Source organism: Paralichthys olivaceus, chromosome 4 (genome assembly GCF_024713975.1).
Source record: "Paralichthys olivaceus isolate ysfri-2021 chromosome 4, ASM2471397v2, whole genome shotgun sequence".
Taxonomy (NCBI): domain Eukaryota; kingdom Metazoa; phylum Chordata; class Actinopteri; order Pleuronectiformes; family Paralichthyidae; genus Paralichthys; species Paralichthys olivaceus.
The window spans coordinates 20,795,740-20,822,414 of NC_091096.1; the positions used below are offsets into that span (position 1 = coordinate 20,795,740).

At 42.7% G+C, this 26,675-nt stretch overlaps 1 protein-coding gene across 4 annotated transcripts; it reads left to right on the forward strand.

The window, feature by feature from the left end:
* The first annotated feature begins 68 nt into the window (after nucleotides 1–68).
* On the forward strand, nucleotides 69–26,661 carry LOC109633737 (uncharacterized protein KIAA1671). 4 transcript variants are annotated; one of them, XM_069524170.1, is made up of 13 exons: nucleotides 69–277; nucleotides 2,048–2,132; nucleotides 3,449–4,794; nucleotides 4,903–4,993; nucleotides 5,940–8,705; nucleotides 10,203–10,328; nucleotides 22,166–22,281; nucleotides 23,346–23,511; nucleotides 23,690–23,846; nucleotides 24,033–24,166; nucleotides 24,379–24,521; nucleotides 24,897–24,981; nucleotides 25,071–26,661. In XM_069524170.1, the coding sequence occupies exons 3-12, from the start codon at nucleotides 3,464–3,466 to the stop codon at nucleotides 24,967–24,969; spliced, it is 5,103 nt and encodes a 1,700-aa protein (XP_069380271.1). In that variant the 5' UTR covers nucleotides 69–277; nucleotides 2,048–2,132; nucleotides 3,449–3,463; the 3' UTR covers nucleotides 24,970–24,981; nucleotides 25,071–26,661. The 4 variants fall into 4 exon arrangements, with proteins under 4 accessions (XP_069380271.1, XP_019949322.2, XP_019949329.2 ...); XM_020093763.2 differs by lacking the exon at nucleotides 2,048–2,132; XM_020093770.2 differs by lacking the exon at nucleotides 2,048–2,132 and having other exon boundaries at nucleotides 10,206–10,328.
* The last annotated feature ends 14 nt before the right edge of the window (nucleotides 26,662–26,675 follow it).

Consider the following 26,675-nt stretch of genomic DNA (forward strand, 5'->3'; position numbering starts at 1 on the left):
ACTAGACACTGGAAGAAAATGAACGTATTTTGAAAGTCCAACCCGGAAGCCGTGTGTGGCTGTGTGGAGGCTGACCCGTCACAGTGTGTCTGGTCCAGCTTGTCAACAACACTGCAACCTGAGACGAGGGCAGCAGCTCAGTAAACCAGCTAAGTTAGCCGCACTGCTAGCCTTCCATATTAACCAACTATCCAGCGAGTCGCCGTCCCTCTGCTCACTTCAGAAACACGCGAAGTTGCCTCGACGCCGGAAGAAGATGAAGTGACTTTCCTGTTCGGTAAGTTGGGAATCAAACACGCACCGGAGGACAGGTTCGGTCAGTCGGTCTGTCGGTGTTTCCATTTTGCGACTCCAGCCTCTTGAGGAGTAGTTAGCTCACGGTGGCTAACCAGCGAGCTGCTGGTGCGTGTGTCGTTCATCTGTGTTGTTAGACAGCTTAAAGTGGACGTTTGCTCTGAGGGCTCATTCAAGACTTGGACGCAGCGGCAGGAAGTGAAATGTGCTGTTGCTCAGGTCAGCGGTGGGTTGAATACGAGGCTGAGTGTTGGGGCTGAGCTCGCAGGAGGAAGAGGTGACACCTGTTGCCACTTCTACAACGGGACAGGGAAGTAGCTATTAAGGAGGAAAATCCCCAGGTTAATGCAGCCTTGCTGATTCACAGAGTTTTTTTCTTGTTATTAATTTTAATCAATCACTAACTAACTAACAAAACACCTCCTGACTGATTGTCTCCATGTGTTGTGTTGTTTTTTTATGGGCACCATAAACCCAGCCTCTTGGTGAACTGTGGCACATGCCATTTTAACTTTATCTACTGGATCATATATTTATTAATCCTGATAAATACCACACTTGTGCACAATCTCCTAAGAATAGAGCAGACAACTTAGTTCGTAGCTTTAAATGTTTCTTTGGATTATAATTTAAAGCTTTGTTGCACTTTATGTTAGAATTCATCTGAGAGGAGCTGTTCTCCTTGTCTTGATACATCAGTTGTTATGAAGTTGTGTGTTGTGTGTGTCAATAGGACGTTAGCTTTGATTAACTGGCTGAGCCGGGTTACTCACTTTATATCTTTTGACAGTCAAACACAACAAACATTATGTTGGCTCACCCTTTACCACTTCCTGCTGCAAATCAAAGACATGTGTCTGACTTTTGCTACACTTGTTAAAAATGCTTGCCAAATGTTTTTAATCTTCACTATATGTATGTTTCACGGCAGAGGGAAACAGTTGTTCACTGTTGATATTGTTTGTCAGTAATGAATATGCTTAAGATACACGATGTGTAAGGTTGTATCAGACGGACAACGCGTGGGAATTCCTTTTATACAACTAGACCCTCGATCAAAATGAATGTTTGGCATTCCATTTTAGCCAAAGCGTTTCCTTTCAGTATCTTAAGATCAAGTTTTCAACGTTTCCATCTGTTAGCCGAGCATAAACCGTTTCTTTACATTTACCCCTTTAGCACAGTAGATTTATGGATTAAAATTGTTAAACCTGCAGCTGAGAAGTTAATCAGTGTAACTTAACAATTGATGTACAACATTAGATCACAGTAAGAACAAGTTGACGCAGCAAGACATGGTTCATCAAGAACAGAACAGGACAGCAAGAAGCCATGTTTGTTGGATTTATAGCTTCAACTGTCACAGATTGAATGTACATTAATATGGGACTTTTTGTGTGTGAGTGATGGCAGGTAAGCAGAGATGAGGGACGTAAAGCAAATATGACAGCAGGAAAAAGTAAACATGCTAAAGGTTAATAAAGTTAAGGATTTTCCTTGTGCATTTAGTTTTTCTTTTGTGTTTGGACGTCAGTGGTTATGTACGGGTGTGACTATGTTTACTCATGTCTGTGTCAGTGTAAACATTATCATCTATTTGAATGGGGGCGTGTGAACACAACATTGACGACTTATCTGCACTGCCCTGCAGTAGCTCTGCTGTGATTTGTCCAACCACTGTCTTAAACTCAATCTCAGTATTGATTTGTGAAAAGCTTGTGTGCTTAGCTGACACAACGTGTGATCCTCTCAGGCCCTTTCCTCCTTTGTGATATTACATCGCTCCTTGGTTTCAACAAAAGCCAGAGCTCCAAGGCAGACTGTTGACATCTGGTCAGGTGAGACATGCCGGGGATTGTTTGCATCACTTTTCATCCAGGGTTTAATTTTTTTCCCAAAAGAATCATTCCTGGTGTAGCAAAGTGTCTCAACACAGCAACATGTGGAAGGCATTATCAGACATGAAGAAGGAGCGTCTTAAAGGGCAAGCACAGAAGTACTTGAGTTGTGAAGTTTTCTATCTTCCATCTCACTATAGAAACAACTGATAAAGCCGATAATCATGTGTGAAATGAAAAAAGATAGTTGAAATCAGATGATCTTATTTATCACGGTACTTTTACTGGAGACTGAAGAGCCACTTTAAGATAACCATGTGAAAGTTCATTAGGGGAGGGGCTGATTCTTTAATGGCAGTCTGGTGTGAGTTTGCAGTGGAATCCCTCATTCACCGTCAGGGCCTGATTTGCCTGTTACAACATGAACATGAAAACAAAGACATTGTACAGTTGTCCAACCCCTCCCCTGTCTCAGGAGCCACCTTAAATGGACGCTGATCTGACTATTGATGTACCAGTAATAAAGCGTAATGGTGCACATTTGTATTTGATAAATAATAAAATAAGTCTTAAAAAATTAAGTTGCATCAAGTCACGTATACATTTTAACACCTCCTCTTTGTTGCTCATTTAAAACAAATTAAATGTTGTGCAGCTAGCATTAGGAGTAGACAAAGTATGTAGCTAAACAAATGCAGTGTACATAATAAATGACTGCATCCTGTTGAGTTTTGCCAGTTCCAGCCTCCTGTTGTGCATGTTGGCTCACTGGGACACTTAAATGGACCTGAGCCATTGTTAATGTTATTAACAATAGCATGTAGTGGAAAAGACCATTTTATTATTTGTCATAGGAGAAACCCACAGGTTACTGTTTGCAGTAAGCCATGTTAGTGTAACAGGGAGCCAGCATGAAGCAGCTGACAAAACTTCAGCTGCCAATAGATTTATCATTCACACCTGCGCTCTCTCTACTGTGTCATGTCAAAATATCCTCTGGGCTTTGAGTGTAAATGTGATGACTAAAAACAGTCAATGTTAAATCTGTATTATCCTTAATTTAGCTACCAACACGTGTGCTTTAATCTGCAAGAATGATCAATAACCTTGTGTAAATATCTGTCTCACTTAGGTGTATGATTGTGGTGGAGTGTAAGGCACTCCCAAGACAAAGTCCACAGTAATGGCTAGATAGAGCCAGGCTTATTCTGAGTTGCTTTAGCATGATGCAGTGCTGTGGTTGAGTACCTCTTTATTAAAAATTACCATACATCAGTTTTTTGTGACACATGGGAGTACTTTTATTTTCCTTCTAGGTGCTGTTGAAGACGATGGCTGCTCAGGTAGAGGTTCAGCCCAGCGAGGTGGGGAGGACAGTGGCAGGAGGACGACTTCATCTGAATCCTCTGACTGACTCCAGTAATAAGAGCCTCATCGAGATCCCCTCCATCAACCAGTCCCACATCATCACCGCAGAACCAAACAAACCTGTCCCAGGACCCAAGCCACGACTCTCTCCTAAGCCTTTTACAATGGATAGCAACCCCAGCATTAAGCCCATACTTGCCCCAAAGCCTCAAACCAGGCCCCGACCAGAGTCCACTCGTCTTCCTGGATACAAACCAGAGCCTCCATGCAACCCAAAACCACAGCAACCAGCTGCCCCAGTTAAACTCAGGACAGTGTCAACTAATCCCAACCGTCCTGCCTCTACCTCCTTTAAAACGACTAATAAGGTGAACACTGGACAAACGACCAAGCCAGTAGTCCAGCCATTTAAACCAGCACCACCTTTTGACCCTGGAGACCCTACTAAACCTACTCTTCCTGTGCCAGCAGAGAGGGGGAAGCCTGTTGCATCAAGCTTAGGGTATTCCAAGAGCCTTAAACAACACCCAGCTGCAGAGTGGTCTGGAACCACTAATACAGAATATGAGAAGGACAAGACAACATCCAGCAAAGGTGGGGCCTCCATTACTAGAGCTAAGTCCATGGGTTTCCTTGCTCAGGTAGGGCAGGAGCAAGAAGAAAAGGACAAAGATAAACCTGAGATAGCTGTACCACTGAGACCCCATCCCAGAGGCTCCAGGCCAAGACCTGTGTCAGCAATTTTCCTTGATAGTCCAACCAAGACAGAGGCCCCAGATCCGGTCCCTCGCTGGGTTGGGAGACGGCCGCTTTCAGCTGATCTCACATCCAAGTTTGAATCCATCGGTCTTTCTCTTCACCGTAAAGGTCCTAAAGCAAACACTAAGGAGAACACTCCAGAGGAGACGGCACTGCCACTGAAGAGGCAGCAAGAGAAAACCCCAAAGAGTAACACACCACAAAGTACTGATGACGTAGCCAAGCCTGTCATCTCAGACCAAAGCAACAAAAGGGCAGAAGAAATGTCTGTCAAAGAGACTGATGAGACTAAGCTTAGGGTTAGCATCAAGTCACGAATCAGTCTCCTCTTAGACTCATCCTCCACTCCGGGAACTGGAGCCACTGGACAAGGCTCAGATCTTCACTCTCCAGTGCAGCAAGTCCCTGAAAACGAACCGCCAGTAGGCGTTAAAAAGCTCATCAAGCAGCTGACAGAGGATACGCCACCAACTCAGAGTCCTGTTCCCAAACCAGCGCTGAAGCCCCGCCCCTTGCCCCTCGACCTGACTAAAAGGTATGAGCTGCTCCTGATGTCTCCTCAGTTTGCTTTTGTCTCAATGTCTTTGTCCGGGAATCCCATTGTCATGCATGGCTTTTGTCTCGTGTGATGTATGTTCATCAGGTTTTCATCCGAGAGGTCACCCGACCTTGGCAGTGTTCCCCTCAGTGAGGCAACAGACCACCATGAGATCATCAGAGATCCTCAGAGGAGGGTAAGAGAGGGACTAGACAAATGAGAATAGCAATAATAAACTGTTGTCGTGCAGTGCTGGGAAACACTATCCTGTAAACTATTCTCAAAATTTGCAAGCGGTACAGCTCTGTCAAGCAGTTAGTGAGTGTTGTATGTCGATGAAAATGCTGTGAACACATTCAAGTTGTAATTCAGGTGTATACATGTTTATATGATGTGACTAAGATATTAATACCTCACGTCTTAATTTGATGATCGCTTATTCCGAGTATGACCTAATTTGAATTAAGGTAACCAAAGAATGCTGTTTACATGGCTTATACAGACAATTGGCTTAATCAAGTTAATATTGCAATATTGGTGTTCATGTTAATCTAGCCACTGTAAAATTACACCTTATACACACACACACACACACACACACACACACACCAAAATCAGTGTTGAAATTGACCCTTGTCTGTCTGCACTGGGAGGACAATTTTCCTAGGGGAGATGGGGCATTGGAGGTAAAGTAAAAAAACAATGTCACTGCCACAGATGTACATAGCTGTGTAACCTAAGACTGCCTGCACAATTAACCATTCCCGGTGGCTGCTGGTTATGAAACGCAGAGAGGAGATCCCTGGAAAAAGGTTAACACAGAGAGGCTTTGATTACCACCTCTGCGCCACACCCACTGTTATGAGGCCAAGCCAGAACAAGGGGATATCATTTCAGATCTGTTCACTCAATCACGTAAACGTTTTTGTGTGCTGTATTTTCTCCTGTGCTGTTGTTGTGCTGGGTTTGTAGTGAAAAGTGTTTCAGTTCAAATTTGATGTTTGAAGCTTTTATTTTTTGCATTAGCCTCATTTCAAGCCTCAAGTATTCAAATGATGATTTTTAATTAAACAAACTGAAAATTAGTTGCAAGTTTGCTGTCAGCGCTTAACAATTCTCAAAATATATCTTTATTTTCTCAGAATGAAGAGTTCACTCCAGAGCCCAGCGACCACATGACTTTTGTAGATTTTAAAGATTCTCAAGAGCAACTCACAAAAGTCTTCATGCATGAATGGCCTGAGGCAGGACAGATGCTTGATGCTTCTTCCAAGGACAGTGGTCCCAGCAGTGAAGTGCAGACAGTGCGGGCATCCTTGTTTGAAAATGTTGTGGAGAGGCACAGTGTGCTGATGGTGGATGAGAGCGAGCCTGCACACAAGCCCAAGGATTCGCTCAGCAGCTTGTCATTAAAGAGAGGAAATGGTGAGGAAGAGGGAACTCTGGTCACTGCCACCTATAAAGAACCTGTGTCTCCATCGAGTCCTCTGCAGGTGCTACATGCCTTTGACACGGTGCAGGCTATTGAAGAGAACAGGGCAGTGAGTGAGTTTGTCCCGTCAGCTCAGTGGGAAGATAAGGCCATGACGCTACGCTCCAGGCGCTCTGAAGGAAGCCATCCGGCAGCAGAGAGAACTGGCACAGCACAAGCAGAACCAACTTTGTCAGTGACACCAGATCAGCAGCCACGATTTCTGAGAGTAGGAGCTTTGCCAAAGTGGACTTCTACGGGCCACGAGCAAGACGCAGGCATGGAGAGAGAGATGCTAAAGGAATCACAAAGGGAAGGAGAGATGGCTGTGGATAAAGAGAGGCGCAGAGATGCCGAGCAGGAGGAAGTGGCTGCAGCACCTAAACGTTTGAAAACCCTGCAGGCAGAAGAACAGCAGAAACCCAGGGTGACCTACTTTGCTTTGACTGGACAAATGCAGGAGCCAGTTTCTCCTGTAGATTCAGGAGCAAATATGGGGGACATGGCTATGCCATTTGATGATTTCTCTGTGAGGTCTGCATTTGGCGGCTCTCAAGGGAAGATTCTTCCCGTTAGGAGGAATCCATCATTAGAGGAAGCTTTTGGAAAAACCTCTCAAGATCAAGTTGAGGAGCTGATGAGGAGCCACATGCCACACAGGGAGATTAGACCAGCACTGGACGGACAGGACACAGAGGAAATGATGGTTGGAAAGAAAAAGGGTACAGAAAAACACAAAGGTAAAATTAAAGAACTTGAAAGGGAAACACAGAGACAGCTTGAACTAGAAAATCAGGCACATTTAGAATTTGCACGAATGAAGGAGAGAGAGCTGCAAAGAGAATTTGAAAGGCAAAGACAGAAAGCCTTCGAGAAGGAGAAACAAGAGTTTGAAAAGAAGCAACGAGCACTGGAAAGGGAGAAGCAGATAGAACTCGAAAAACAGCAACTGCAAGAATTGGAAAGAGAGAGACAAAGAGAACTGGAAAGAGAGAGGCAACGGCAACTTGAGAAAGAAAAACGTCGAGAATTGGAAATGGAGCGGGAGATTGAAAGAGAGAAACAGCGAGAACAGGAAAAGGAGAGACAGCGTGAGCAGGAGAGGCAAAGACAAAGGGAGGAAGAGAGGCAGAGAGAGCTGGACAAGGAGAGACAGCTGCTGGAAATCCAAAAGGAGAAACAGAAAATGGAGGAGCTGGCGAGACAGCAGCTCTTAGAGTTTCAAAAACAGAAGCAGAAAGAAAAGGAGAGGCAGCAGCTTATAGAACTCGAGAAGCAGAGACTCCGAGAGAAGAGGGAGAGAGAAGAGGCAGAGAAAATAAAGCAGATGGCACTTGAGCAGGAAATGTTGAGACTGAGAGAGCTTGATAAAGAAAGGGAAAGACAAAGAGAGCTTGAGAAGGAGCGTCAGAGAGAGATGGATAGGCAGAGGGAAAAGCAGAGAGAGCTGGAGAGACAGAGACAACTAGACATTGAGAGGCAGGAATTAGAAAACCAGAGGTCCAGACAACGAGAGCTGGAGAGGGAAAGGCAGAGGAAGGAGGAGTTGGAGAGACTTATGGAGATGGAGAGAAGAAGACTCTTGGAGTTTGAAAAGCAAAAACAGGTAGAGCGGGACAGACAACAGATTTTGGAGTTGGAAAAATGCAGACTGAGGGAGAAGATGGAGAGAGAGGAGGCAGATAAAATGAGACAGATAGCCAAACAGCAAGAAGCAGAGAGGCAGCGACTAAAAGAGAAGCAGAAGAAAGAGGAGCAGGAGCGTGTGAGGTTGTCACCCCTCAGACCCAAAGTGTTGGATCTGGACTCCGTGCAACGAAATGAACAGTTTCCCAAACCTGCTTCTCAGCGCAGTGACCCTGCAACACGGTGGAAAGAGCCGTCTCCAAGAGTTGAAGAGTCTTACAAACCTGCCATCCTCGATATCGACACTTTCACATCCCAAACCCAGCCCTCCCCCAGTAAAGACCTGTTTCCTGTACCTGCTCCTCAGGGAGTGGACACTGGCTTTGGCTGGAGGTTACAGCCCACACCTGAGAGAGATGTTAGCTGGAAAGTGCCACATCAGGCTTCAGTGGGTTTCTCCAGCCCAGTATGGACAGCGTCTCCTCAGGATCCATGGGAGCTGCGGCCCGTCGAGATGTCTGTGGACAAGCCTGTGGCCGAACCCAAAAAACATTCCAACATACTCAGCCCAGAGAAACTCCTCCTCAGGCAGGAGGAACGGCTCCTGGCTCCTCAGAGGCACTGGTCTGCCCTGGTGGACAAGCCACAGTACTTGAGCCCTGTTCCTGGGACAGACGCCAAAATTGGAAGCTCTGTTGATGGAGTCAATGACAGCAGCGCCCCCCCAAGTCAGATATGGTTCCCCAGTGAGCCACAGACTCAAGATAGCAAGGGGGAAATGTGGAGCCAGAGGAGGTCACAGGGATCCCAGGTGAGTCTACCATGACAGACGTTTTGATCTGTTGATTTATGTATTGTAAAAATCTTTGTCAAGGCTGACAATTTATATTAGCTTCTGTTTTTAACCTTAAAGCAGCTTGGCTCACTAATATCTACAAAAGAGGACAAATCCAATCATATAAGTAATATTTCTTTTTATAAAAGTTTCCCAGCAAAAATTTAAAAATTCAACAAAAGCTTGTTCCTGCATAGAAAAAAGGAAAATGGAATCTGGAAATGATTTAACACCATTATGAACTAATACAAACATTAATGACTGAATCAAATAGGTAGATTATGATAAAGTACAATCAACATATGTAAATGCAGGATTTAAAAGAATACATGTTATTTTGCTACACTCCTCTTGTATAGATAACTCCAAGTTATGACCAAAACGAGCTCCGAAATTGAAAAATAGTTTCTCAGGAAGTAGAGTCTATGTAGGGCTGGACAATAAACTGTTATAGATAATTATCATGATATAACTTTTCCTTGATAGAAATGTAAGACATGGAATAGAGTTACCCTGTACCAAGTCTCTAGAAACGTAACGTGCACAGTCATGACATGAGGGTTAAAGTGACCGAACATGTGGTCCGACATCATTGATTGATAACTGACTAAATAAATGTGATTATCAGTTGAGGGACAGAGACTAGCAGACACACACACATGCTCACACGCCTGCAGACAGAAGAGAAGTTCTTCCTGCAGATTATGACATAGGAAATTATGTTTTTACTGCATTGTTGCAGTATAAGCGACGCCCTGTTTATCCAGGAACATATTGTAAATATGAATTCAGCAGGTCTTTATAAAGATCAGTCCTACGCGTGAGTGATTAGAAAACATCAGAGGGGAAGAGTGACTTGTTGACCTGCGGAGAGTAATGTGCCTTAATACAGTGGCACTGTTACAATTTGTTATCAGGGTTAACCCTAAAAGATGCGCATTCATGTTTACATTTACATAAAAAATACTTATTCAAATACTTACCAATACCTTTATATATTTGGTTGTATTTGTGTTTTCTCTTTAATTATAGTTATTTATAATAAAGTTCATCGTTGAAATAACTATAATTACAAATTGTATACAATATAAAATATGGTTTCATAACAAGTTCTTAGAATGCACATTTGCTGATTTATTGAGCCTTCTTCTACTCCTTTGAGGACTTAATTATAGGTTTGTTTCTTTGTAAGCGCGTGGGAGGGCATGAATACTGCGGCTCTCCCAGTTATTTTTGGTTTAAAAATAGGTGTCCAACTTGCACGCTCACTGTGTATCGCAGTTGCTGAGAAAAAATAAATCCATCAACAACAAACTCACACCCTCCTCACGAAAAAAGCCAAAGCTTACAAGTTTGGCTGATCAAAATTATCATGTGGTAATTCATTTCTCTCACAGATTAACAAAACACTTAAGCATCATGGTATTAGGTTAACGTTATGAGGAGCTCATGTTGGCCCCTTTCTGATGTTAGCAGTTGAGCAGGATGCGGTCTCGCAGTGTGTCACGGCGATCTGCTCCTTCAAGCAGCACTGTAGAGGGAAGCCTTTCCAGGATGAGGAGCCGCAGCGCACACAGAGAGCGGGACCGCCACAGCTGGGTGAGTCAGGCTGCAGCTCGGCCATTGCTTTACTAATACTGCGTTCCAGGAAACCAGTACCCCAGTAGTGAGATTTAAGATTGTCAGATTGATGACAGGGTGTGAGTCCATTGTTACAGTCACCCTTTTCATTTGGACTGTTTCTCACACAGCTTTGTGGAGACGGAGAGGGAGGTGTGTGTGTTTTTGTAGCCTGTTGAGGCAAAACATAATTTTTTAGGTCCTCAGTTAAAGGTACCCTGTGTAGAATTTTGTGATATCTAGTGTTGAAATTGCATGTTGCAGCTGAACACCCCTCACCTCACCATCTCCTTCCAAACATGAAAAAGAACCTGTGGTAGCCTTTGATTGTCATAAAACTCAAAAGGTGTTTAGTTTGTCCACTCTGGACTAATGTAAAAAACATGGTGGCCTCCATAGAGAGGGTCCCCTCGATGTAAATATAAAGTATTTAAATATAAAGGGCCTTTTCTGGGGTAAAGAAAACTACGATTCATACAATTTAGATGAAACGAACTAGTGAAAATATCATGAGGATTATTCTACATGAAATTTCTGCCAAAAGTTCCATTTCACCTAAATCTTACACACTGGACCTTTAAAGGTTAGTGGTATGAAATGTGGTTAGAGTTGGGCATAAATTGGTCATGGTAAAGGTGAGGGATAAGGTTTTGGTTAGGCTATGCAGAATGAAGTCAATGCAAAGTCTTAATCGGGATAGCTGCATATACCTGTTTGTGTGTGTCTCGTGCATTGTAGACAGACAGTAGGTCAAAGTGGAATGCAGTTAGTTGGCTGATGGTTGACAGCACAATGCCGCCGTGTAAAAGTAGTAGAGAGTCTGTGACTAATGTTGATGGCATGGCCTGCTAGACTCACCTCCACCCATCCCACGTCATGTTCCAGGGAAGTGGCGGCCGAGCAGCTTCTCAGGCCTGTATTTCAGGATTGGATTAGATAAATGGTTAATGAGTACTTGCCCTTACTGCTCATTTATTAGACACCTGTCAGCATGGCTCAGGGAAACCTGTGAAGTGAAATGGCTCGTAATGATCATGTGTCCTGCAGCAGCGCAGACACGTAATATTTGTGTGACTGTGATCCTCTGTGCCATTTGGAAACACCTGTCATTTCCAGCTCGTAACCTTGTAGTTCAGGTCTGCTTTTACTTTTTGACATTGGTAAGCCAAAGTTTGTCTGCGTATTTGCAACTAGACACACTCAAATATTAGATGCCTTCAAACACATCCAGTCTGTGTTTATCAGCTGTGCAGGGTTGGGCTCAGTCGGCTCTTTGTCATTGAGACGGTAATTGCAGTTCCCGGTTGAAGGCCTCCACACTGAACCCAGGAGTACAGTATATTGTGTCCTATAATTGCACAGTGCCATGACACAGGGCTCGGATTAATTCACCATGAGTTCAAAGGTCACTACTGCCATCTAGTGGTTGTGTTTCAGTCTGTCGATGCCGCTCTTTGGTGTGAGGGGAAGTACTTTTCTTTTTGTTTTTGTCAGTGTTTGTGCTTTTTGTTTGAAAAGTGGTGATTTGATAAAGTGCAGAGCAATTCTTTTTTTTAATTAGACCATTGAAAATACCAAACACAGAGCTTAAACTAACAGGAATTTTATTTATTAACATATACTGTATTGTCACTATATCGTGAAGCTAAGATTACATCCTTATGATCCAATAACTAAAGCTTTTCAATTCATCATTATATATAACAGTGGAAACAAACAAATGATTTGGAAGAAGAAGAATATTTTAAAATTAAAAAAAATCCCAGCATTTTTTATATTTTGGACCAGGTGAAAGAATATCCCTGAGACTCATGTGATAGTACCAGATAATACAGATTGAACAACAGAAACACATTTTTAATACCTTATTTCCATAAGTGTGGGCAGATATTAGATCTGATTTATTTCCCCACGTTGTATTGAGTGGTTGGTGCATCCTCAGACTCACACAGATGAGGTAATAGTTGTGTGGTGACATCACTGGTGGAAGTCAGAGGGTCTGAGGCTGGAGAGTGGGGCAGAGCAGAGATGGGCACTGGGCTGAGAGCTATGTTGTACATGTGGTCATGCTGCTTGACTCCACACTGCCTCTGGGTAAGTGACAGAACTACTCTCCTATTATCTTAGAAGATAATACATCTTATTTAACACACTGAATGTATGTATGGATCGTTACCAGTATTCTGTATTTACTATAGCTACATCCTGTTTCATGTGTGGATGCTGGTCGGTTTGTAGCAGGGCTCCACACAGACTGATGAGGCCACTGGTGAGTCACTTCCAGTAGATGATGCTCAGGAGGAGGAGTGTTAGGAAAATAAGGGAGCAGTGATATTTTCCTTCTTCATGTCTAGTTTTATTCATTTTACAATATTTATAAAATTACCACTCAAGAAAACGTAACCATTTTGCCATCTCTCATCTATGACAAAATTTAGGTTTACATGTTGGTAGGAAATAATGTTCAAATAACTGATTTAAAAAATGCTTGTTTTGAGTAGAGCTGCTACTAACGTATATTTTCATGATCAAGTAGTCTGTCATTTTGTTTTTGGATTAGTCCAGTAAATATTCATCTGAACAAAGGACTTACCTTCTATAAATGTACTCATCATAAAGCTATAATAATCAATACATATTATAAAGACTAACATATGAATTACATTTCTTTGGATTGCCAGATTAGATAATTAATTGCTTCAGCTGCAATTTTGAGGATTTTGTTCTCATGATAATTAAGTTGAGAAGAGGGAATATTGATAAAGCAAATATAGTTTTGGTACCATATGTTTCAGGAAAATAATAATATTCCTGTATGTCTTTACCACCAAGCAAGACATACAAAATGTAAACTGTATGCAAACGTAAAATATGCAAACGTAAAATATGTAGGAAGTGAGTAAAGCTTTTGAGCTGAGGCTAACTTAGCTTGTCCTTGAAGGTCAGATTACTCAGGAAGAGACGACGGTTGTCAACCTGAGGAGAATGTGAGATAAGTCTGTTGTGTGTTGTTGGAAACGAACAACCTCACCACGGATTCACATTGAACACTTCACAGAAAAGATAATCAGATTACCTGCAGGGGGCATATGTGGACAGGGATCCAGCTTTTATGAGCCCCTCTGTCCCAGTTTGCTCTGAGGTCAACTCTCTGAAGTGTGTCTGGAGTCGCCCACTGTGGCTTTATTTAGGCCACCAGCTCACTGGCACCTTACAACTCAGACGTGTTTAAGTTGGTAGCATGTGTTGCTGTTTGCACAAGTCTGACTGATTTGAATAAACGTTGACTGCAGGCTGTTGTGATTCTTGCTTTCGGCTGTACTGTGTTAACAAACTGGTTCACATTAGACTCTCTTTAGAGTCACACCTGTCTTTTCACTCTTGTCTCTCATGCACGTCTAATCAATCTATTTATAGTTTTTCTCATTCCTATCTTATTATATCATCCTCACTTTCTTTAGCGTTGTCACTGTCTGTTTTGGATGAAGTGACGTCTCTCCCTCCTCATTTGTCCACACTGCGTCTCTGCTCCGGCTGTGACACTTCTCTGTCTTGCCCTGCAACTGATTCAGGCTGGAGCGACAGAGCACCGCAGAACATATATCAACCCTCCCCTCTCTCCCTCCCGCTCTGAATCAGGGACCTCCCTTTCTTTCGCTCTCACTCTCCCTGACTCTGTTCCACACTCCCTCTCTCCACCCAGTTTCTCCTTGACTGTGAGTCCTAGCGCTGTAGTACAGTGAGCAGCGCTGCTGACGCATTTTCTCCTACCTGCCTGTACCTGCAGCAGAAGAAGGGGAGAGTAACATTTTTTCTCCTTCCGTCTTTTTTTTCTCCTGTGGATTTGACTTGTCCACCACAGGACTCTCTCCTGTTTGCTCTGTTTTGCGTTGCATTGGTTTCTCCCTGGTTTTCCTTATGGAATACGAATGACTACAGCAGCTTTCCTTGTGCCACCAGCTGTCTTGCACCATTTCTCCTCTCAGCTTTGAGCCAGAAGGTAACGTAGTACCACGCAGTATGGGGATGTGGCCTCGTTGGATAGATGGATTTCTCAACTTTTAACCTGGGCCCTTTTTTTTGGAAGAGACACATCAACCTCATACCTGGAAGTACTGCCAGGCTGATTGAGGCTGGGATCAGGACAGAGAAACTCACACCTGGAGGATTTGCCTTGGGGGGGGGGTCACATAGTGTTGTTGAAAATCCAGTTCTAATAATTGTAGCCCAGTCAGGCCATATGATGGTATCACATAACTGAATGTTTTGTCAAACTAAAAGCGCAGGTTGCGGATTCGATTGATATTGCTCGTACTTTTGCTTTCGGTCTGAGAAACATTGCCGAGAAACATGTTGGTAGACAGCGCAGCAGTTTTCCAGCCTCTCTCACAGAGTAGTACCCTGCATATCTAATAGAAAGTGCTGGCCTTACGTAACCTTTACATGGGTGTTTTGCCAGGCGTATCATAGCTATCATTAGTGTGTGCATTGAAATCGACATTAGAAAGCTCCACAATTAACTTAGGGCCGACATCCTGGAACCTTGACAGTGATGAGTTGAAACAGAGTCCTGATGGCTCCAGTGGGACTGCACTGCAGAAAGACCATTTAGTGAAACCGAAGAGCAGCTCAGTCCTGTAACGGTCAGTGACTGACTGGTGTTGTCTGTGCTGCAGACGCCACCAACATCAAAATCAGCTGAGCTGTGTTGTTTTTCTCTGTGTCACCTTCCTCGTTGCTGCAGTATTGACCCAGCAACACACATCAGTGAATACCTAGGGCACTGTCCCCGGACCACCACCTCTCAGCAGAACTAGACTCTAATGCTTTCCTGCTGCTGTGATAACAGGAGTCACAGCTCAGTTCACAGACTCTATTCTAGCACTCCAGGTCTTGCCAGTAGTGGCTGGTGATGGAGTATCTGGGAGACAAGCTGTCGGTGGCTCAGTCTCAGGTGTCAGGATGGGTGGGAAATGTCCGTCGCTCCCTGCACGGGGCACTCGGCTTTTTATCCAACCCGGCGGAGAGGGGAGGCAGGGGAGAGGACGGTACTGGGGACTTCAAGAGAACCAACTCCCTGCGTTCCCTGGCCTCCCGCAGCAGGGAGTCCATCCGCAGGTTCTCACTGCGCAGCCAGCAACGTCTGTCCCTACGCAGGCGCACCGCACCCAACACGCCCACTGCTGTAAGACAACACACATTTAAAGTACAGGGAAGCACTGGTATTAGCTTCCACTGTTGATACCAGATTAAAAGAATGATCATACATATTCACCAGCCACCTTTAAGGTTCATTACTGATCAATAGAGCTGGTCATTCTTGTTACTCCTGTACGTGCTCAGCTGTAGTATTTTCACATTTTCTGAAATGTCCAACCACTGTTTTGATGTCACCATGTTAACAGCTGCTCCCTCATCAGCTATTTGGTCTCTGGCCAAACATGTCAAGAATTTATCCATCTGCCTCGTTTTGCACAGCTCCTGCTGCTTCTCGAAATTCTCTGTCTATACTTTCACCACCACAGTCTTATATTGTCATTGGCACAACGTAAACCATTCTTTGTTTGTCTCTATTGGTTTAGCAAAGCCGTTGTTATTCTGGTTCTTCAGGTCACCTACTTATTGTGTTATTAGTGATAATACTAATCACTAGGACTAGAGCTGGATTATATATCATAATTTACATATCATTTATGAGCAGAGAGTGACCAACACATGATAAAAAGCAAAATATGTTTTAAATTGGTTATAAATATATTATGTATATTTAGTATTGAGATGTTTTTTGGACTTTTATTTTATTGCTATTGATTCTGCAGCCATAAAATGGACTAGTTGAAACAAGAACAAAAACTAATCTCTTGATGAGATGAATGCACATTGGGATTTCTTGGCCTCCACCCTGACGTCTACACTGCTCTGTTCTCTATGTGAAGGACAGATGTAGAAATCCATGTAAGGATACATTGCAGCAGTTGCTCCTATCTTTAGGTTACGCCTGTTTGCCGAAGTGCTGTACAACACCTCATGAGTCATAACACCTAAAGATAAGCTTTTTCTTTCTTCACGTACATGTGGCTGTCAGGTGTGTTGACGTGACTTAGTTTGTCTTAGATATCACCAGTCGTGATTGTGGTCTGACGGAGCAGCTTAATTGTCTCCCCACTGGGTCGATGGTAAACGCACAGGTAGCCAGTAAAGGGGTGAGAGGATGTGAACAACGGGGCTACGCTTTTCCTTTGGAGCCCAAAAACATCAGAACAGGTTTAAAAAGTGACAAATGAAAACTGCACCATCTGCCACATTAAGTTATGCTGGTTTAGTTTTTTCACAACTTTCTCTCCCTTGGATCTGATGCACTCTTTGGTATAGAGTTGCTCCAGCTGCCATTAGAGCAGCAAATGGAAATGTGTAGGTGTGTATGACAGCTGAAAGTGTTCAGCCAATAGAGCTTTGACACTAACTGTCAGTATCCAGTTAACCAGAGGACTTTACAGTTCTTAATATCCCCATGCGTTTTGATTTTAGAAACTTAGTATTACTGAATCCCAGTTTGAGTAGTTGAACTCTGCCTCCATGATCCCCCACGACTGTGCCACTACGTACAGTTTGATATTGACATCTGATAGCTCGCAGTTCTTCATAATCTCAGATGACTTTGTGAGTTGACAGGTTTCCAAATCTCTATACCATTTAAGTACTGACATTTGTGTCATATCAGATGTTGTATAAATATAAACTGCCAACTGCTGTTGTTGTTGACCAGAATTCGACTTCAGACATCCCCCACCCTGTGTCATGAATGGTGGACACCTGCAGGCAGGAAACTCATGGGAACCACTAGTTTAACTTATTTAGGACATATTGAAAATCATAATATGATACATCATATTTAATAAAAGTTAAGTCAACTCCCATCAGTGGACATACATTTGCAGCCAAAATGACAAACAACAGGAGTCAAAGGGACATAAAGAAATATCTCCAGAGGTGGACTTAAAGTGAATGACATGTTAATATATGGCATTTTGAAGTTTTAAAGAGCATTATCAAGCCAAACCAATCAGAATGAATTGTTTTGTTTTTTGGGACCAGTACCACACGATGGTAGGACATAACAGTTTTTTTTTCGAGAAGTTAATGATTATTACAAAATATGCAAATGACTGAATATGCTATTAAAACCTTAATTATAACCATGTACAGACTGTAGTGTAGCTGTTTTATCTTCGTATCAGTTTTGGGGTCAGCTATTAGCCCTGTATGTGTGTACTGCACAACAGCACTTTGAACAGATTGGAGACACGTCGATGTGTCAAACATTTGATCTCAAACACTCGTCATATTGGCAAGATCCAGGAAAACAAACCTCAGACTGAAAATAACGAGAATAATCCTTTAAGTCAGGTCCAGTGCTCTCGGGGCTAAATTCCTAAGCCAAGTCAGGTTTTTACATTCTTCCCCGCCGTTCTTACCAGATGCTTTGTACAAAACTGAGATATTGGCTGTATGTAACTTATGTAATGAAAGAATAACACAGCACTGTTCGTTTTGCCCTGCACACCGTGTCTTAATGTAAGCTGCCTCTGTGGCTAGAATGTCCATTTGTTGACATGAGATTAGTGCTCGTGGGAGCAGTTGTTTTGAATATCTGTAGGATATTGATATTGATTACTGCTGTGTGCACAAGTACATGCAGAGTATATTTTCCCACTCCACCCTCAGTCACATTGACCATTGACTAGAGCAGATGAGCAGAGGAGAGGGAGTGGTGATGCACTGTAGGTCTGATGTTGCTACTAAATGTGTGTATTTTTAATGACTGTTAATAGTCTAACAGTGTTTGAGATGGTCACATCCCATTTATAACTACAATGCCACTGTGTAGAACATACTTTCACCAAGGCCCAACACACACACACACACACACACACACACACACACACACACATATCAGTTCCCTAAATATGCTTGATTTCTTATTTTAGCATTGATTTCTTTATTCGCACACTTTACAAAACACAATGGGTGACTCCTCAAGAAATAGATAGTTCATCAAAATATACTGTATATTAACATTTTGAAAGATCTTTTTTTGATGCTATATAATAAGCCGAAAAACAAAATTGGGGTATTACATTTCGGATGCTGTAGTGGCTGTGTTTGAACAGCAAAGTGGGTTTTTTTTCTTTTCTAAAACAAACAATAATAATAATAATAAATGAAAGAGGGAGTGCCTTTTTTTTCTCAAGATTCATGCATTATTATTTGGGAAATCTGGTGAAAAGGTAAAAAAAAAGAAGCAGCCGAGAAGTGATTTCTGATGCTGTAGCGTTAGCCAAAGCTAGCTAAAATATCAGCAATTTGGCAATATATCACACTAGAAAATCCCATGAGTACAACGTCAGCGTTTACTGTACAACAAAGAGTTTCAACACTAGCAATAGCCCATACAACAATAATAACAATCAAAACTTTCATACAGGGTTAGTGGCAAACAGTTGTTAAAATACATCATATAAGTTCTTATATTTTTAAATGCACTGGTATTGGTACTTAATATCAGCCGATATTCAGAGTCCAGTCTGTATCGGGAAGGGAAGAAAGCTATCAGAACATCTCTAATGTAAACATCTCAGCAGATTTTTATGATTGAAACATGTCCATGTTGACTGGAAAGACCACAGCACTGATTGAGATCAGATGCACACACATTCCTCACCGGTGGCGTAAACTGGTTTGTAAGCTTGTGTCTTGGATGATGTGTTCATGTAAACACACTTATTATATCTACAGTGGCTGTTTACTCTGTGATGCAAAACCAGATCCCTTCCCTTCTCTCAGCACAGCAATGTAATTACTCACTTTCCTTTCAACTCTTGGGTTTTAGGAGCGATCCACAAACCACTGGTTTTCTGTCCCATGTGATTGTGTTGTGGGTTGTGTGTGGTGCTCAGTGATTAGTGCATTATCAGGTAGAAGTTTACCAAGGCCTCGATCCAGCCCCTTCCTTCTCTTGTTGTCAGTTTAACCCCATTTGGTGATCAACCTTTTCTCTCCTTCAACCTTCCATTCATCCGCTCTTTGTTATGTTGTTTCCTCTGGCGCACCCTTCCTGTCAGTGGGAAGCTGAATATTCTTAATGTTATTAAGGAAAAGACATAAATCATTGCTCCTGGACCTGCTGGCTCAGTAAGCTTTCGTCATCAACCATAGTCTCTGTGTTTGTGGATGATATAGCCCACACCTGCAACTGAGAAAAGTGAACAAAGTGCTTCAAAGTATTTAGTTTTAAACCTGTCTGACCAAGAGAGAAAGGGAAAATGTTCACGTTCTGTTAAAAGCATCTTTTTATACTGACTGATAAATGGAAGAGCCTTTTAAAGATCCACTAAAAGGCTCATTCTGCTTTGAGCAGCCTGCCATATGTGTTAGCAGTGACTATAAGCAGTGCAGTGGCGCTGCTCTTCAACATGTTCCAGCAAAGGCAATGTTCCTTTCCTGTGCTGATCAGGTGAGGGCGTGTTCTGGGAGTGTTGAGGTTGCGTAACACACCCGCCACATAGGATAGGAATTTTTACAAGCAGAATTTAAAATGTTTGCAGTGATGGCAGTGTACAGTCACATGTAAGAAGAGAGATAGATGGCATGAGACCAGGGTCTGCAGCAGAGTCTGGACCAAAGATTGTGCTCCATACTGGACCTTTAAATCACCTGAAAAGACTCTTCTGTTCTTAATGTGCTGCTAAAAAATAGGTCAATCAATGGGACGTTAAAATATAGAAAGGCCTGCTGTAGTAAAGACAGTAGCTGTGTGAAGAAAAGAGAAAGATGAGAATAGATAAAACTGCAAAATTGCTTGTGTCTGAGAATTTCTACAACGTCCTGAAACTGACAATGTGTGTAGCAATGAGAAAGTTGGCAGGGTGACTTCCACATATTCCTGGTTATTGTATCTCATCTCTCTGTGTGTCATCCCTCTCTTTAACTATTTTTAGATTTACATTTTGACAAATGTGGGCGGCAGCTGGTCTTTAAAAAGTCTTCAATTCAATTTTACAAATAAAAGGTCTTTTAAACGGATACCAAGAAAATGTCTCTACTCAGCCAGACCAAAGTAGTTTCAGTAAGTTAGGAATTGGTAGTTGTGGTAAGCGTTGCGTTGTCAGTCCGTCTCTGGTTAAGGTTATGCATTTAACTTATGCCTTTCTGGCCAGCCTATAGCTCATTTATGAACATGGGTAAATGTGACTTTAACGATAAGTGGCTTGAGAATGACGAGTGCTCATGGTGGTTGAAGCCAGTGGCTGGAAGTGCTCGTGAAGCAAACTGCACTGCATGTAGAAAGTCTTTCTAGCTTGGAACGATGGGGATCAAGTCGGTGGAGTCCCACAGACGTAAATGTTTATTAGTAAAAAAAGTATGTTTACATCACAAGTTTGGTTCCCAGTGGTTTAAAAAAGGTCTTGAATTTGACTTGTCTAAAGCTTTGAGACTCCCTGTAACTGTGACTGGTCATTTTAATGGCTACATGTATTGATCTACCGTTGTTGATACAGAAGTAACTTCGTTACTTTGTAATATGTTTTGTAGCTTGTTGTCAGAGGGAGGCCTTACATCTCTTTGAGTTAGCTGCCTTGTTTAATTGATCCATCATTGATTAATTGATCAATAGACAAGTGGTTACTCTTTATACATGTTCACCCTCCAGTTTGTTTTAAACTCAGGGTTATTGTCCATTGTTGTCAGTGACTTAGAAGTGTGTGTATTTCAAGCTAAGTGCTCTGACCCTGTGATGTCAGTGTGAAAAGTGTGAGTGCTGTAAATCCTTGAGAAGAGGATGAACTTGAGCACAAGAGGTTTCTCTCAGATGCAGGGAGCAGTGCTGAATGCCATTCTCACTGTTCTCTGTTTTCTGTCTTCCTGTCAGGAAAGGCTGAGCTGATGAATGACACTGCACTGCTGTTCTTTACTTCCCCTTCACTCTCAACAGATATATCACGCTCCTTCAGTTAAAATGTCTCACCATCACACTCCACCTCAAAGTTGTTTCTGTCTCATTGTTTCTCCTGACATCTTTTTTTAACAGGAAGCATGGTTTTCACATACACAAAGAAATCAAGGATAGCATTCATGGAACTTTAAGAATGAGAGTTGTGATATTCAGCCACTGCTCATATAAACATTGGTGGCGGACTGCGATCATAGCCGAGGAACCTGGGCAATTACAGAGCCAGGTGTATCACATTTCTGTGTCCAGCCCTCAGGCAACGACTGAGGACTGAGGGGTTTTTCTATTGTGTTTTTCCTATATAGGCCAGGGTTATCGGTTCATGCGCAGGCGTGCCTCTGTGAGCTCTGTGTGGTTAGGAGACAGTATGTCCTCTGTACCCGGCTCATTAAAAGAGGCATGGTTCAGTAGACAGCAAACACACGCTCGATCACCCACGCACCCATCATCCGTCTTTGTCCCCGCTCTGGTCCAGTGTCCATTAACTCATCCCTTCACCTTCCATTATGCGTCTTACCACTGCTGGTTGCTAAAGCTCAAGAGGATGCAACAACTCAGATAACCAGCTACTGTCCTTTTATTATTCATGATAATGTTTTATTGATCAATTAAAAATAATTTTGACTAATGGAGATCCAAATTTAGACTTAGACCAAACTTAATTTTGGGGTCAGAATGCCACCTACAGATTAGTTTCAGGTGAGATTTGCTTTTGGTATCTCTTAGAGTGGATCTGTTACTGTGTATTCCTCCCCATTCATTAATAATCTCCCCCATCTCTCCTCCCCCTCCCTGCCACCTCCAGGTGCAGCAGAAGCAAAGTGTCAGCGGCGAAGAGGAGGGGAACGACCAGGAAACTCCGGTGCATGAGACTGACAGTCAGTATGGGACCTGGGACACAGGACTTCGCACTGATGACAGGTAAACATATTTTTATATGCGTTTGCCGTGTTTGATCCCAAACCAATCCGAGCTGTCCAACGCATTGCAAAAAGACATCACACAAAAAAACACAACTACCTCACCAGTTTATCCAGTTGCATATGTTAAAACAGGACAAGAGACATTTATTTACATTTATTTATGCTCTTAGTAGCGGAGGATGTGCAGCTGCAAAATAACTGGCGAGAGATTGTATTGACTAAAAGTCTGTTTAATAAGTTATGTGTTTAGGGTTCAAGGTCCTTAGCAACAGCAATTATTAGGTCTTGTTTACAATTTGTTCCTGGATCAGGCCCTTTAAGCGCATGGATTCTTCCCAGGCCTCCACCAGGGCAGTTTGGTAGTGTTTTGTAATCTGTAATACTGCTCGAAAAATAAACAGACAGGTGAAAACATAACCTCCATGCTGGAGATGATTCATCTCCCGTACAACAAGCCAGATAACGGTGGTACCTCACACCACACAAACCACAATTGTAGCACAATGAACTGTTTTTTCTTGACTTCAGTCTCTTTGGGAAATAATGTAGTTTATTATAAAGTTCAAATGACTCCAGCACAGCCCTGTGCTCTTGTGTCTTACATTGCAATCTATCACTGACCCCCTGTGGTCAGAAAATAACATTACAACATCAATGTTGTCAGCCATCAGTTAAAAGAAAAGATAGTAAAGCATATTTGTTGTAGAGGTTGTGTTTTAATTTCTGCCATCTGTCTGCCTGTCTGTAAGAAAAGGGGTGGGGTAGGAAGAACACATGAAATTTGGGATTGGATCTTGGATTTTTTTTGTCACTTTCTTAAATGACGAGATTGGGCGTTAGCCTTGGGCGGACGTATGTAATCTCCAAGGGCACTTTTAGTTTTATATGAATCACTGTTTTTTCCTGTCATGGTGACAGAGGAGGCTCACAGTCTGTTTTAGTTATGTCATCTAGATTATAGCTTCTGCAGTGCTGACACAAAAGAAAAGCTATGACTCAAACTTTTCGATTGTAACTGCACACAGTTGTTTTCAGATGTGTTTCCTTTTTAATCCGTTTCAGCCTCACTCCTGCCACTCCCAGCTCAGAGAGCAACCTCAGCCCATCACCGAGGAAGCCCACTCCCCCACACATGCTGGGTGATTCTGCCTCACCGTTTGAAATTGATACTCTGGATGGCTTCCTTGCCCAATCGTCATCTGACAACCAGCCACTCTCTTTCCCTGATGTAAGTGTCACCTGAGTTAACACAGCTCAGCTTTCACCACATGAGCCTCTGATGCTGGTTTTGTCCTAATTGGTTAGATTTTCATTTAAGTCTTTTCATTTTTTAACTTGTGTACTTGTGTTGTATTTATGTTTTCATCTCAACTCATCGTATTTTGTTTCTGTGTCTTGCTGTTCAGGCTCCAACCACTCTGTTAGACACCAGCGTCCTCCGCTCCAGAGCCCAGCTGGGGAAGAAACGAGCACCACGGACACGGCCCAGCAGGGCCGCCCGTCAGACTCCTGCACAGGCAGAGAGAGAAACCGCAGAGGACTGGCTTTACAGAGACTCCACAGGTTTATACTTTACATGGAGCTGTAATCTTTGTGTTGATATCCTCTGTACACCAAACAAAAGCAGCTTAAATCTTGAAAAGATCAGATAAACTCCTACTACAATATTCACTAAACTGACCTTTTACGTCATGTAAGTGACAACTGCACGCTGATGTGTAAGAAAAATTTGCGTTTGCTCTACGACAGAGGCAAGAGTTCAGAGTAAGGAGGATGACTCAAACTCTGAGGAGCAGACCAGAGGAGTTGACCTCCACCCTGCTGCAGCCTCTCAGCCCCAAAGGGTCGCCCTGTTCCCTGGGATGGACCCCTCAGCTTTAAAGGTGAGCATTAACCTCTGATTAAGAAAAGCGGAGAAGGAAAAATCTTCTACTGAGAGCTTTCTGAATATATGAAATATGTGTGAACTAGTGGAATCTGATTTTATTCATCACTGCCTCCTGTACAGCTGTACTTAAGCGTACCCTTTGCAGACTCTTCTCATGTATTTGGTTCTTGTTCATAGTTCAAACTTTTTTCCCATCTCTGTTCTCAGGCCCAGCTGAAGAAGAGGAGTGAGTCTGACATTCAAACTGAAGCACCTGCTCCCTCTCCCTCCCAGCTGTCTCGCTCCCCTAAGTCTCCCTTCCTTCCACGGGCAGCGCGTGTACTGCCCCCACCTGGTGGGAAAGAAAATGGGTAAGAGACTCCATTTGAAGGAAAAATACTTTACCAGGGGACAAGGATTTCTTCTTTGCACTTAAAGCATTTTCAGATATGAACCGAGAAAATGTCTTTTTCCGGAGTTTGCCTTTCACATATGAAAACATAGGAGAATGTCCGGGTCAGATGCTTTCACAACAACAGGAAAATTCCACAACGAGGGGTGGAGCCTGGTTAGAGCATGCAGGAAGCAGGACATGATTTAAACATTTCACTGTGTAATGCTCAGTGTTTGTGCGCATCACCAAAAGCTCCCGAATACTCGACTTTCCAAGTTGACAGGTTCATGGCTCTTCTTTTTCAACCTGAGATGTTTGTGTTAGTAACGCTGTCTTTGTGCTATCTTTATAGTGAGGACTCCCCCCAGTGGTTGAAAGAGCTGAAGTCCAAGAAGCGCTTGAGTCAATATGAAAATGAGAGCTAAGTAAATAATGAGGTAAGATATTTATTTTTCTTTTGAAAGAAAAAGGAAATGTCATAGTTATTATCTTTGACCCCTGTTCTCCTCTCACCCTCTCCCTTAAGGTTGCCTTAACAGATGAGTCTGTATGAAACAGAAGCCTTAACGTTTGACCCAGAGAGCAGGAGAGATGGGAATCTACAGCTGCTGATGTGTTTTTTTTTCCTTTGTTTTTTTCGGGGGTTCTCTCCCCGTCTGGGTCGATAATTGTGCATGGTGCCTTTTTTATAGAGTCTCTGACTTATTGAAAAAGAAAAGAACGAGCAAGGAGGAAAAAGAACATCAGGCTGCTCTGCTTTATCCATTTCATGCTTGAACCTTGTGGAGCTCTCCTGCACCAGGGGGGACTTCACATGAACACTTTAAATAGGGACCAGGAGCAGCAATGATGAGGAGCATGAGGAGATAGAAAAAGCAAATTATTTTGGGACCATGTCGCCTCTTATGCTGGATGTGCTTCATCACATGCTGGAGGACAATCCAGCCTATCCTCTGCGAGATGTTTGTATTTAGTTTCACCGATATGTATGAGCCGACTACGTCTGCCGCGTCATTTTGTGATGGTGGGAGTCGTACAAGCGTTGCCATAGGATTACATTTCAGACGCAGATGATGTTTTTGAACATAGAGAACAAATCACCTCTGACTTGATTGTTTTCGGGATTGTATATAATGGTAGCGTAAGTGTAATCAGGAGATGTTATATTTGTATTATCGTTGATTTAACAAAAAGACAGAGAGTTAGTTTTGAAAACATTAAGATGCATCACTACAGCAGAGGCTCTACCTTGATGAACCCCACAAACTAACAGTGTCACGGCTGCTGCGTACTGTACTGTGTGTCTTTTGTCTATTCGTCTTTTTGTCTTTGTGGAGGACCGATGGGGGACTTTAAGCCAACTGAATTCTGCACCTGTCAATCATGCACACTCCTTTTCAGCACAAATACACTCTTGACTCTTTTGTGGAAAAAGTAATCAGCCTGTCCCAGCTCCTGTAATCAATTGTAGCTGTAAGCATCCGTTACAAGCCATACATTCACCCTGTAGTGCTCACACACTCCTCAGATCATGAATCTTTGATTTTCCGATGAATGTGCAATTTTCCCTCTCTTTTGTCCCCATTAATGTGCATGCACAATCTTTACTTTCACACCGGGCTTTGCTCAGAGTCGGGTTGTTGGCTCACACTACTCTAGCGGAGGGGATGGTTCATTCACTACATTGTTTACATGACTCTACCCTCTATCACTCCAAACAACCCGCTATATAACTCCAAAAACGTTGTCTCTTTGCACCTGCTTAATTGTTAATCTCCTAATATTTGCCATCCACCCACTTGCTCTGCGTTTCTGTAAAGCACTTTGTCACTTGATGCACTACAGCACTGACCTCTGCCCCCTCTTGTTGCTATCTTTTGTCTTCTGTATTGTCGGAGTGCTCATGCAATGCAAGTGAATGTGACGATCGAGTCTTTGGAGCGAATGCCCCTGGTTTCTTTGTACATGGACGTTTTACTTATTCATAAAGTTTGAGGGTTTATTTTTATGTCCTTCTTTGTCTTTTTTTATTTGAAAGGAAAGATGTATATTACACTGTGTTGTACTGGCCAGTGTCCTAAAGCGAATAAATTCGTAATAAAATTTACTTGGCTTAAGCTGTGGCCTCTGT